The sequence below is a fragment of the Microcaecilia unicolor genome, chromosome 1, assembly GCF_901765095.1.
Source record: "Microcaecilia unicolor chromosome 1, aMicUni1.1, whole genome shotgun sequence".
Taxonomy (NCBI): Eukaryota; Metazoa; Chordata; class Amphibia; order Gymnophiona; family Siphonopidae; genus Microcaecilia; species Microcaecilia unicolor.
In genome coordinates, this window is record NC_044031.1 from 49,409,351 (window position 1) to 49,423,527 (window position 14,177).

At 44.6% G+C, this 14,177-nt stretch overlaps 1 protein-coding gene across 5 annotated transcripts in view; it reads right to left on the reverse strand.

Annotated features, from left to right (window-relative positions):
- Window positions 1-954: 954 nt before the first annotated feature.
- D2HGDH (D-2-hydroxyglutarate dehydrogenase) overlaps window positions 955-14,177 on the reverse strand; it is a 68,941-nt gene continuing 55,718 nt past the window's right edge. For all 5 annotated transcript variants that reach the window (XM_030197141.1, XM_030197131.1, XM_030197156.1 and 2 more), the window contains exons 9-11: window positions 9,188-9,330; window positions 4,959-5,124; window positions 955-1,855 (exon numbers count right to left, since the gene is read on the reverse strand). In XM_030197141.1, the coding sequence (XP_030053001.1) occupies window positions 1,590-1,855; window positions 4,959-5,124; window positions 9,188-9,330 (575 nt within the window). In that variant the 3' untranslated portion in view covers window positions 955-1,589. The remainder of the gene's footprint in view (window positions 1,856-4,958; window positions 5,125-9,187; window positions 9,331-14,177) is intronic.

A 14,177-nucleotide genomic window follows, 5' to 3' on the forward strand; every position in this document is an offset into this window, starting at 1 on the left:
CCAATTCCAGCCATCTCCTCTCCTCCTGCCCTCCCATCCATGTCTGACAATTCTCCCTGCCCTCCCTCAGCTCCCTGACAGCGCTCCTCTCCGTTCCTTCCCCCCCCCCCCGCGCATTTAACCCTTTTACTTTCAGATGCAGCGACGGCAGTGAAGAGGACAACGCAGCTTTTTCCTTCCCTCACACAGTGTCCCACCCTCGTGGAAACAGGAAAAGTTATCATCGCAGAAGGCGGGACACTGTGTGAAGGAAGGGAGAAGCTGGAGGCGAGCCCGCTGTGTCGTCCTCTTCACTGCCGTCTCTCGCCTGAAAGTAAAAGGGTTAAACATGCGCATGGGGGGAGGAACGGAGAGGGCGGCTGTTGATCTGGGAGCTGATGGCAGGAAGGAGCAGAGGGACCATCCGGGGGCAGCAGCCAGGGGAAGGTCACGGTTGGGCTGGGAGGCTTAGCCTCCCCAAGCTTCTTATACGGGGCGCCTATGACTATCCTCCCATCCCATCCATGTCCATCAATTCTCCTCTGCCCTGCCCTTCCCTTCCTCCCTCCCTCCTCTCGATGTCCCGCGATTCTCTCCTCCTGACATCATCTCGCCTCCAGTGTTCCTTTCCCCCTCATTGTTCTGCCCTCTGACGTCATTACATTTTGACGCGAGGGCGGGGCAATGAGTGGGAATGGATGTTACAAACCCAGGCATCCAGGCGTAGAATGTTGGAGGTGCAAATTATTATATAGGATGTGGTGGAGTCCATAGCAAGGGCTCGTTTTGCACAAACTGTAACAAGCACAAACTGCACAGAAAAGGGAGAAAATAAATCAACAAAATGTTCTTAAATTTGAGGCAGAAAGAGCAGCACATTAACGATGGAAGAACAGGTAAACAGGAAGACAGAGGCAGCAAGAAGAGAAATTTAAAAACAGCAGCTTTTTCATCTGCTACAATTCCATTCCAAATGGTATAGTTTATTGCTTATTATTTATATTCCTCCTTATCCAAGACAGATTACAATTATACATTCATAAAATCAAACACATACACAAAATGCATAACACTATCAAAGCAAATAACAGCAAAAATATAAAATCTCAAATAACCACAATGGCTAGTCATAGCTCTGCACCAACCCAAGCCAACACTAAAAATATCTAATTCTTCAAGTCCATCTTCGGCCCATACTTCCTCCACAATGTATGCTACACATTTTGCAAAGGGACAGAGACTTACGAAAAACTAATATGCCTAAGGTGCTCATTTTCAAAACACATAGACCTATAGAACTTTATAAGTCTATGTGCTTTGAAAATGAGCCGCTAAATCTCCAAAGAAGTTCACAAATAGAAACGCGTTCAAGCAGTATCAGTCATTAATCTAAGCACAGCTGGAAGTCAATTCCATTCTTTTTGGCCTACTATATAGCCAAAGAGCATTTCCTTGTCTCTTCAAGATGAATCTTGGCATACAGGACAGATACCTGACACCCTCAGATCATAATGACCTCAACTGGTGAAGCTGAGTCTTCAAGAAGTCTGCCAGTGAGTGATCATAGAAATGAGAATAAAATAGAGCTGAATGGAAAATGATCTTTGCCGTCAGTGGGAACCTTGTGTAGGCAGAGTCTTATATGGGTTCAGAATCCCTCTAGGGTCTAGCATAGCCTTTACTTTTTGCATGAGCTCGACTGCTTCATCTGGTTTGCTGTAGTAAATGTGCTGCTTCTTTTTGAAGCCCAGTCCGTGCTCAGCACTAATGCTGCCCTGATACTTTGCTGTCCACTCATACACAAAGGGCTCGATAGCATTGAGAAGAGTCTGCTGATATGAGTCAGCTGTAATGTTCAGGTGCAAGTTTCCATCCCCTGCAAGGAAAAGAACGCATACAGTTATGAGGGTCATTATTTTATCCCTGCAGATCCACATAGAGTGCAGAGGTGTAGCCAGACCTCTGTTTATTTAGGAGGGGAGGGGGTTGAGCCCAAAGTGGGGGGAGGAGGCATATTTTGCCCCGCCTCCCCTCCACTCTATAACCTCACATACCTAGGCTGGTAGGGGTCTCCAAGCCCTGCCCGCAGTAGCCTTCCTGTGACAATACACTACACCGCGCTGACTGCCCTGCTTTCCCTCAACAGTGCGCATACTTGGTTTTAGTGAAATTGAGCAAGAGTATGCGCGCAAGGAAGGGGAAAGCAGGGCAGTCAGCGCGGCGGCGAATATTGTCTCAGGAAAGCTTCTGCTGGCAGGGCACGGAGACCCCTACTAGCCAAACCAGTAGGCCTTGGGGGGCATGAACACAAATTGGTGGGGGGGGGGGGGGGCATGTCCCTGTGACTATGCCACTGATAGAGTGCCTTGTAAAAGTCTTCATACCTTTAAACATGTTTCACATTCTGCTGTTGTAGAATTCAAAATGCATATAAGTAAGAGTTTGTTTCAGAAGGCTAGTGGTTAGGGTGGTGGACTTTGGTCCTGGGGAACTGAGTTCGATTCCCACTTCAGGCACAGGCAGCTCCTTGTGACTCTGGGCAAGTCACTTAACCCTCCATTGCCCCATGTAAGCTGCATTGAGCCTGCCATGAGTGGGAAAGCGCGGGGTACAAATGTAATAAAATAGATACTATTGGAGATTCTACATGGAATGTTGCTACTATTTGAGATTCTACATGGAATGTTAATGTTGCTATTCCACTAGCAACATTCCATGTAGAAGCCTGCCCTTGCAGCCGTGCAGGCTTCTGTTTCTGTGACGTGCAGGACGTCAGACTCACAGAAACAGAAGCCTGCGCAGCTGCAAGGGCAGGCTTCCACATGGAATGTTGCCAGTGGAGGAGTAGCCTAGTGGTGAGGGTGGTGGACCTTGGTCCTGAGGAACTGAGTTCGATTCCCACTTCAGGCACAGGCAGCTCCTTGTGACTCTGGGCAAGTCACTTAACCCTCCATTGCCCCAGGTACAAGTACCTGTATATAATATGTAAGCCGCATTGAGCCTGCCATGAGTGGGAAAGTGTAGGGTACAAATGTAACAAAACAACATACTCGACACTGTCAATGTGGTGAAATAACAATTATGGGCATGTTCAAAAGTAATTAAAAATAAGAAAACAGGAAGTCTTAATTGCAAAGGTCTTCTACCAAGTCCTGAGTCAAAAGGTGTGCCCCTTGCAGCCATGAATCATTTAGGAAAAATGTCTACTTGAGGCCAACCAAATTTCGTTTTCGGTTTCAGTACTGAAACCAGCCCGTAATCCAGATTCGGGTTTTGGCCAAAAATGCCAGTGCGTTTTCGGCTGAAACCGAAACTCTCCCCCTACCTGCGATCACTCTCTGCCTCCCCCTCTCAGGCCACCCACCCACCTGAAAGCCCTCCCAGGGCATACCTTTAAACACCCTGGTGGTCTAGTGGCCTCTTCTGGGTAAGCGATCCAGAATCACTCTTGTCCCTGCCGGTTCTTCAGCCAAGATTGTTGCAGAGACTGCCGCAGGAGTCATTTTGAGATTGGAACCAACATAACAAGCAGGAGCAACTGGAGACTGGAATCAATATAAGCAGGAGAAATGCCCAAATGGCTGCCACAAAAGTCCCAGCAGCCATTCTGGCTGAGGAATCTGTGGGGCAAGAGCAATTGGGGATCGTTCTTGCCTGGAACAGACTACTAAACCACCAGGGTATTTAAAGGTAGGGCCAGGGAGGGCCTTCAGGTGGTGAGAGAGCAGAGGGGTTGTTGGGGGGAGGGGAGATGACTGGCTAGACCAGGAGGAGGACTCTATGTCTACGCCAAATGCCAAATTTCAGCTGATGATTCAGTTTTGGTCAAAACTAGAACCCTGGTTTCAGTTGCCCTCTAATGTCTACAATCTCTGTAGTCCACAGACAATCATCACCCAATTTGAAACAACTTGAGGCATTCTACTACGAATGGACAAAATCTGTGCATCTCACTGTGCAATCTTCAAGTCTTGCCACAGATTTTCTACTGGATTCAAGTCAAGGCTTTGACTGGGCCACTCAAGGACATTCACTTTATTCTTGCTAAGCACTCCATCATTGCTTTTGCTTTGTGCTTAGGATAACTGTCCTGCTAAAAGCTGAATCTTCACCTTAGTAATACATTACAGCAGATTTTCCTCCAGGATCTACCCGTATTTTGCACCATCCATCTTTCCCTAGATCTTCGCAAGCCTCTCTGTCCCCACTGCTGTAAAGCACCCCTAAAATGTAATGCTGCCACCAAACATTACTGTAGGGATGGTGTTAGCAGGGTGATGTGCAACAATGCAGTGCCTCAGCAAGAAGAAAGTGAATGTTCTTGAGTGACTCAAAGCCCAGACCTCAATCCAATAGAAAATCTGTGGCAAGACTTGAAGACTACAGGCCTCGGAGTGGCACTGAAAGACACAAAAATGATAATTTAATTCAAGAAAGGAACAAAGAAGCCAGTGCCATAGCGAGGGCGGCTGACACCCGGGGTGGGTCGCCGCTGCGCACCCCCCCCCCCCAGGTGCAGCGCGGCGCGCACCTCCCTCCCGGAGCACATTCTTACTAGCATAGGAAAGCGGGGAGCGGGCGGGAGGGCCAATCCGGCCCGACTGCACGTCGCTGGGAGCTGCGTCGGCTCCACTGGTTCCCTGCTCTCTCTGCCCCGGAACAGGAAGTAACCTCTTCCGGGGCAGAGGGAGCAGGGAACCAGCGGAGCCGACACCCCCCCGGCGGCGTGCATCCGGGGCGGATCGCCCCACCGCCCCCCCTTCCTACGCCACTGAAAGAAGCACAGAAGGGAGGGGAAAGCTGGAGATTTATTGAGGCATATTGTACTGTATCAAAATGTAATCGGACAGTCTAACTGAACCTCATAGAGAAACAATGTAGAATAAAAGAGCAGTTGAGGACTAAGACCTAGAAGTGGCACATACAGGAAAAGTGGCTTTAGCACATTGCTAAATTGTTAATCTGAAACTAGTACATACCTAGGTGTCCATAGCCAACCACATTCTTTGCGCTCTTCCCCAGCCGTGCTCTGGTATCACATACAAGGTCATAAAGCTTCTCTACGGGAAGTGAAATGTCATACTTGTATACATAGCCATCGTGGGTCAGGGCCTCCGTGATGCGTTCTCTGAGTGCCCACAGAGCCTATTCTTCCCAGGTTTGAAGGAAAGGAATCAAAAGGAAGGTTAAGAGCAGAGACCAAATCATAACTATTCTCTCTTATAAATACTGCCCTATCTAATAATGACAAAATTAGCTTTTTGCTCTAATGCAGCCTTTTATTTTTGTTTTTTATTTTATAATGAATTTTGGAAGCAATTTTCAGGCCTTCTTTTAAAATAATTGCCTAGGAAACAAGACCAAGAAGAACAAACGGAGTGAGGAGATGTTAACGTCCAAGAATCAAGTAGGCTTTATTCCAACCAGCATAACATAACTTGAATAGAAGACTCGACGTGGCCGTGTTTCAGCAACAATGATGCCTGCGTCAGGGGGTCAACAGTGTTTTTCAAAGTAAACAGCTGGAATCAAAAAGAAAGCCAACCGATCTTTGCTTCTCTAACAGCAAGCACTAGCGATTATTTCATCGCCAGAGACGCCAAAACAAATAGTACTGCTACTACTATTCCCGTTTGTCTTTAGCTTCTTTTTACATAATTGTGGACTAACAACATTGTATTCTAATTTTTCCATTTCCTTAGATTCGGATTTATTGTGTTAAGTTGGATATGATGTTATTCTGATATGATTTTTCTAATATCTTGTACTTTGAAATTGCATAAATATATATTTTTTAATTACCCTCCCCTGTTCATTTAGAAAAGTAGAAGTGATGTAAAATTGCAGACAAAACTCTCCTCCATCTCCACATGAAACACAGATGTCGGTTTTCGGTCTCATTCTCTTGGCTCCAGCTGTCCAGCATTTTCTGTGTTTTATCACATTCCTTTTGAGCTTAGCTTCCAATGACAACCCCTTGACTTGAGAATCTCATTCTATTGAAAAATACTACCCACACATATCTTATAGAATAGGGGTGGGCAACCACGGTCCTCGAAGGCCACAACCCAGTGGCAGTAAGGTCAAATGGGGTGTGGAGAAATCTAAGGCAATTTGCTGAAACTTTCTAGACAGAGTAAAGACAGTTTATTAAGACAGCTATGGGTAGTATAACTTTGTACTAATGTAATTTTAGCAACATATTAGCGGTTAACATTGTTAGCAGCTAACGGTTAGTCACATGCAGCTGGTAGTAGTCACTAGTGGACAGTATTTGGTAAGTTACTTTGTAAAAATAATATATTAAAGTTACTAGTTAGTGCAAGGAAAAAGTAATATATTACAGTTACTAGTAGTTGGGAGGCGGGGATAGTGCTGGGCAGACTTATACGGTCTGTGCCAGAGCTGGTGGTGGGAGGCGGGGCTGGTGGTTGGGAGGCGGGGATAGTGCTGGGCAGACTTATACGGTCTGTGCCAGAGCTGGTGGTGGGAGGCGGGGCTGGTGGTTGGGAGGCGGGGATAGTGCTGGGCAGACTTATACGGTCTGTGCCAGAGCTGGTGGTGGGAGGCGGGGCTGGTGGTTGGGAGGCCGGGATAGTGCTGGGCAGACTTATACGGTCTGTGCCAGAGCTGGTGGTGGGAGGCGGGGCTGGTGGTTGGGAGGCGGGGATAGTGCTGGGCAGACTTATACGGTCTGTGCCAGAGCTGGTGGTGGGAGGCGGGGCTGGTGGTTGGGAGGCGGGGATAGTGCTGGGCAGACTTATACGGTCTGTGCCAGAGCTGGTGGTGGGAGGCGGGGCTGGTGGTTGGGAGGCCGGGATAGTGCTGGGCAGACTTATACGGTCTGTGCCAGAGCTGGTGGTGGGAGGCGGGGCTGGTGGTTGGGAGGCGGGGATAGTGCTGGGCAGACTTATACGGTCTGTGCCAGAGCTGGTGGTGGGAGGCGGGGCTGGTGGTTGGGAGGCAGGGATAGTGCTGGCCAGACTTATACAGTATGTGCCCTGAAGAGGGCAGGTACAAATAAAAAGTAGCACATATGAATTTATCTTGTTGGGCAGACTGGATGGACCATGCAGGTCTTTTTCTGCCGTCATCTACTATGTTTAATGAAAGCAATATGTTAAGTTACTGTGAAAGTAATATGTTACTTTTAGCGGTCCTTTTTACTAAGCTGCACTAACAGATTTAATGCGCGCTAAATAATAAAACACCCATTATATTCCTATGGGCGTCTTAGCCTTTAGCGTGAGATAAATTAATTAGCCTTAGTAAAAAGACCCCTTAATTACTTTTTAATTCTTGGATATAAACAGTTGTTTCAATGTTACATAAAATTCTATCAATTGGAAATCCATCTATTATCAAAGAAAACATCTAATTAGAAAATGCTTACATCCTCAAATATAGGGATCCAATACAATTAGAGAGATATTTAAATCAAATAAGGAAAAAAGAAACCCATGAAAATAGCTGGCATATGAGCAATGCAGAAATCAATCAAACATTATCTGTACTCAGCAGTCCTCGGTGTTGCAGCACCAGGCAGAGCACTTCTTCTGGAATCAATGCAGGCAAAGAAACAAAAACTTGTTCAATCAGAATGGTTGATCATAGAGTTTCAGTTTTTGAAGTGCCATTTAGAAATAGGTCCACAGTTTCCTTGTATCAAGGCACTGTTTTTGAAGTACAATACCTGCTAAAACGTTAACTAAAACAGTTCCTATTACATTGAAGGAGAAATTGCATTTCAAAATATTTGTTTGTCATTCTGTATCTTCTTGGAGTCATAATTTTGCTGCTCATATTGAAAAGCCTTTCAACAGGAGCACCTGAAGGCAAACCCTTGTTATATTTCAAGAGCAGTGCCTTGATACGAAGAAACTGTGATATACTGATTACTTAATGAGAATTGTCATTTAGAAATAGGTCCAATTCAGCAGCAACATCACTTGTCTTTGCCATCAACATTGTGAAAACAGTGGAGGAGTGGCCTAGTGGTTAGGATGGTGGACTTTGGTCCTGGGGAAAGGAGGAACTGAGTTCAATTCCCACTTCAGGCACAGGCAGCTCCTTGTGACTCTGGGCAAGGCACTTAACCCTCCATTGCCCCAGGTACAAATAAGTACCTGTATACAATATGTAAGCCGCATTGAGCCTGCCATGAGTGGGAAAGCGTGGGGTACAAATGTAACAACAAAAAAAATCATCTTCATCACCGCAATCACTGCTGGATGAAGTTGGTGCAGTTTGTTCTGATTACAGCTTCACTGTCTTCATTACTTTGAAAAGAAGTTCTTGGTATTTCATCTTCATTTCATCGCCTTCAACTCAACGAAGACGAAACTGCAACCAGAATCAAATCTTTGCAGTCAAGATAATGACCAAAACAATTATTGAGCCCACTTTGAAGTGCACGAACCAGAGGTGAAGCATATGTTTTAAGGACTGTACCAAGTTCATGACCAGGTCATCCACTTGAGTCTGCAACACTTTGATGTCATGGTTAAAATCAATAGTTGATCGAACAAGATTTTATTTCTTTGCTGGCATTGACGCCATTTCATCACTCAGGTTTCATCACTCAGCCACTCAGGTTTGTGGCTTACCAAACACAACTTGCACGTAACATAAGTATTGTTATCTTTTTTGTTTACTAAATCAAAAAATTTGACATTAACAGAGCGCTTTAATGTTGACGACCCAGACATGTCTATCACCTCGTGCTGAACGCTTCAACAATTTCATTCAAAAGGAAGTTTGCCGGAAACCGGAAGCAGCCCAATAATGGGCCTAGTGATGCAAAGAATATCGGATGGGTGTCACTAAAAAGTAACTATATAAAGTAACTAGACATTATATTACTCATTACTGAAAAATGTAATACATTACAGTTAATTCATTACACCTGCACGGAAGTAATCATTACAGTTATTCATTACTATTAAATGCAATATATTACTGCTCAACACTGCTAGTGGACATGTGGTTTAGGAAGAGAGTGATCAGTTAAAGGGGTTCGGAAGCCAAACGTTAAGAACCCCTGGTCTAAATCCAAAATTTCATATAACACTATCTTCAGGTCCAATGTGAAATGATTCCAGCATATGAGATCAGGGAGAAAACAGGAACACAGAGAAAGAAAACTAAAGTGAGGAACAGGACAAGACAGGGTGCCAAGAAAGAAACACATCACAGAGAAGAGAGTAACCTTTATCTTTGTTTCATCTGTAGCCAGGGTCCCAGCAATCACCAAACCTGAGCTTATAACCTGCTCCAGGAAGTTGTTCAATTTTTCCTCATCATGGCCAGCATTGGAGCCTGAAGTTTCAATCAACACATAAAAGGGACTCCCTAGAATGGAAAATGGTGTGAGCAATACATGGGAAATTGCTCTGGGCTGAATTTTTTTAACAACAGACATATTCAGAGCCAAATACTTTGCCAAGATGATTTGCTGTGGGGGAATTTTAATTGCAAGAATCGTGTCTACTTTTTATATCCAAGAGCAATTAGGTTTCATCGTACTAGTAATCAACTTGCATATGACAGTGCAGGTACCGTAAAAGGTTTTAATTTGCAATGTGCCCCAATATTCAGCCTGTGGTGGTAAACAGCTGGTAAGCCGCTTCAGCCATAGGCTGAACCAAGGGAGGTTTTATGACAGGAGATGGAATGAGCCTATCTGGTCCTAAAAACAGATGGGCAAGTGGTCCGCTAATCCCAGTAAAATGGAAGCAGACCTAGTGGAAGATGAACTTACAAGTCTTTATTGTAGAAAAGACGTGTTTTACCCAGCAGTGCTGTTTCGGGGGCAATATAATACCTCAAGGAGTTTGTTTGATGCTCTGTATTACCTAGGAGGTAATTATACTACATCCTAGTTCTCCTGCCTTGGGGAAAGTCCTTGAGGTATTATATCGCCCCTGAAGCAGCCGTGCTGGGTGAAACACGGCTGTGTCGGGCTTCCTTTTACCTGCTCTCTACAATAAAGACTTGTAAGTTTATCTTCCACCCTGTCTGCTTCTTCACCTTCCATGAGCCTATCTGGCCCATTCTGTGAGCTGAAGCCAGTGGGTGGCGCTTGCCGCCATATTGTGTGAACCCAAACATTCAAAGACGCTATTGAAAACAACAGCAAACTTGTGAGGTTATGACTGCCTATGTGTGGTTTTTAAAAAAAATTCGACAGCTTTTTTATTTATTTTAAAACTCTACCATATGTAACCCAAAATTTTGTTTTACCTCGGGGTGGGGGTGGGGGGGGGTCTTGGGGTGTGAGTTGTGGTCCCACCACGGGTGCGGGCACTCCAGATCAGCAGACTTGTTTTTGGAGCCGTGGGAGTCTCGACAACTCAGCCCCAAGGTTCAGGAAGAGCCGGGGCCTTTGTTAAAAGCTGCCCCCTACAAAAATCGAGCCTCCCACTGCTCCAAAAATAGGTCTGCTACTCCGCAGCGCACGCACCGGCACTGGGACTGCAGCTCATGCCCCAGGACCTCCTCAGAGGTTAAAAAGAAAACTTGGGTTAAAAATGGGAAGCTTTCAAATAAATAAAAAAGCTAATTAATTAAAAAAAAAACCACACACACACACAGGCAGTCACAAACCTCACAAGTTTGCTATTAAGAACATAAGAGTAGCCATACTGCTAAAATTAAGAAATTGACTGCTGGTTAGTACCAATGCTGAGATAATATTTAGAATGGATTGATGTGTGCTAAGCTGTATAATGCTTTGTTTTGTTTTTCCTTTTAAAGACTTCTCCTGTTAAATTTCCTTTTTCACGTGATCTTTGTTATTGTGGTCTAACAAGGATAATATAATTATTTTGAAGTTACTTTATTGCATAAAAATATGGTTCCGAATTACCTGTACAAGTTTGTATATGGCTTGTTAATAATTCTAAAAGTATAATAAAAAAAAAAAAAAAAAAGAGCAGCCATACTGGGTCAGACCAATGGTCCATCTAGCCCAGTATCCTGTTTTCAGTACTGCCTGCAAATGTTTGGGATCACACGATATTATGACTGTGTGGGGGGAGATGGCTTCAATTTTTTGACTTCATACCATCTCCTGTCCTAAAATCTCCTTGGGATGAACTAAACCTGAATAGTCAGTGGTGGGGCCTGCGCGGCTGATATTCAGACCCGGTGCCTGGTTAAATTGGTGCACAAGAATACTTAATCCGTCAAAAGGCTCTCAATACAGACCATTCACATCAAAATGACAATTCAAAAAATAATGGACCGATGGTTCAATGTAAGAATATGTATACAAATGGAAAGAGATGGATACCCATTTCGCTGTTGCTTTATCCAGGGATTGGAGCCTCAAAACCTGCAAAACAGTATGGTAAATGTCACTCCTAAAAACAGTGAACACCTAATATAAATAAATAAATCACGAAGATCTGGCTGATTTTACTGGCTTCATGTTACTGTGAGCCCGGTCTTCTTGATTTTTTTTATTTATATTAGGTGTTCACTGTTTTTAGGAGTGACATTTGCCATACTGTTTTGCAGGTTTTGAGGCTCCAATCCCTGGATAAAGCGACAGCGAAACAGGTGTTCATCTCTTTCCATTTCTATACTTATTCTTACTGTGAACCATAAGTCCTCATTATTTGCTAAATTGGTGCATAACCTCAGGACAGCTTTTACGCAGTTACTTAGCCAGTTAGTGGAGTGAAAACTGCCGCTAACTGGAAAAGTTCACACTGACTTAACTCTGCCCCAGCTCACTTCTAATTTATCCAGTTAGGGGATGGCCAGTCAGCGTGGATATTCAGCAGCACGAATGCCACTGACTATCTGCTAACGGCTCACTCAGCAGGGCCTAACCTGGTTGGAGCCTCTCCTGTCCGGTTAAACTCTTTTGAATATCAGCCCACTAAATGTAAATAAAGGAACAGATACTACAGGGTCTTTTTACTAAGCCGCATAGGTGCCTACGTGTACCTAATGTGCATCAATTTGGAGCTACCGCCCAACTACAGCGTGGCCAGTGCGGTAATTTCTTTTTCGATGCACATCTACTACGTCCACCAGAAAATATATTTTATTTTCTGGCGCGTGGCGAAAATCACGCGGTAACTCCGATTTGATGCGCATAGGCGATTACTGCACAGTTAACACAAGAGACCTTACCGCTAAGTCAATGGCTGGCGGTAAGGTCTCAGACCCAAAATGGACGCGTGCCAATTTTTTTTTGCCGCATGTCCATTTTCGGCAAAAATTTTAAACAGGCCTTTTTTTTGCAGGTGTGCTGAAAAATGGATATGCACACGTCCACAACGCGCGCTTACACTACCACAGCCCATTTTCAGCGCACCTTAGTAAAAGGACCCCTACGTAATTAGATTGTAAGCTCTTGTCGAGCAGGGACTGTCTCTTCATTTTCAAGTGTACAGCGCTGCGTACGTCTAGTAACGCTATAGAAATGATAAGTAGTAGTAGTAGTTGCTCTGCTCTGTAAAGACAGCACCGATTCGTGTACTGGCACAGACTTCAACAAAAGGAAGATTTGGTAATAAGAATGTGACTGTGGAACAATCTCTGCTTGACTCCCTACTGGGCTGTGCTTTGAATCATTCTTCTCACTATTAATCCATGGGTAATGCTTGTGTTAAGCCTTCTGTGTTCTGGTAGATCAGTATCTGAGCAACATTGTTCTAAACTTTAAAAAATGAGCAACTGGGTTGGAGAGGTTTTCAGCAGCAAGGGTCACAAACACTTGCTTTCCACCCAGGCCCACAGGAAAAAGCCCTGGAAACCTTCCTCTCTACTACCAGTATGTAAGAATTTTCATGCCTAATCTATTAAAAGCAGCAGCTGATTTCTCAATAAGTCCCCCCCCCCCCCCCCCCCCCAGAAACTGACATCATAAAAATTTCTGGGTTTCTCCATTTCTGAAGGGGATTTTTAAGCTAAAGAGAAGCCAACAGAGAAGTTGGATATAGCTGATACTTCTATTCAGCAAACCACTGTTTTAAGATGTGAACACTGGTTTGGCTAATAGAATGTGTGTTTGTGCATGCATATGTGTGTCCTCTAGGTGTGCACCCATATATAAAACATGCATGTATGGGAGAGAGCTGTGGAGAGGAGACTACTAGACACATGTCTGATCCATCTTGTGTGCTGGAGCCATATTTGCTATTGACCCGAGGGAAGATGCTGTTCCAGATCTGGATACTGGGTGTGGCAGTGTCTGAAATCACTTGCTGCTCAGTGGGCAACTTAACAACATTTTTGTTACATGCAGCCAGAGCATTTGGCCATTATCATACAAACAAAGGGGAAAAACTGGCCCCTCTAGTACCCCTCGGTGACATTTGGTGAGTCGAGTTGGGGAACAGGAAGGTTAAACCTAAAGACCCTACTAAATTTAAGACTATGAGCTCTACGGATAAATATATACAGCATCCTTCATGTGTGTCCTCTCCTATTGTTCCATCAGGATTGAATGACTCTGTCCAAACTTCTGGAGCATCACTGAGTTCCCCTATTAGGACTCCACCACCCTGCTCTTCTTGATCTGTAGCTCCTGTTATAAGGAGTTCAAGATATTAGTATATCTTCTGGATCCCTTAATGATGCTTCACAGAGGGGGTTGCCACAGAGGTTCATCCTCAGGAGATGAGGGGTCCCCCTTCTCTATTAATAAATCATCATTAGACCAAATATTTTGTCTAATATTTGAAAGGTGGTTTCATGTACCGGATTGATGAATTCTGTCTGCTCCTGAACTGAAGGAGAATGAAGATAAATTGGCCTATTTTGCAGACTCATTGAGCAGAGAGTGGAGTCTGGAGTGAAGCTGCAGCAGGCAACATTGACATCTAATATTAAGGACAGTTTGATTTTACATCGACAGGTGGAGTCTTCGGAGAATTTAATGAAATCTAAGAAACTTTGGTTCCTGAATTTTCTAAGACTAGACTCCTTTCTTCTTTAGAACTGTTAAAGAGAGATCACGTGACAAGATGGGGGGCACGTTAGATCATGGCTTGTAAACTCCCGAACTTTGTTTGCCAAAAAGAAACCTCTTACCTCGCTGAAATGCCTCACACTAAACGGAAAGGGTTGGTCAGGAGTGTTGCCTCGATGCCCAGACCCCCCGTTGGGCAACAAACAATGGAGAGATACGCCACAATCTCATCTACTCCGATATCCGGGGGCACTCCCGCTGCTTCTCTGGG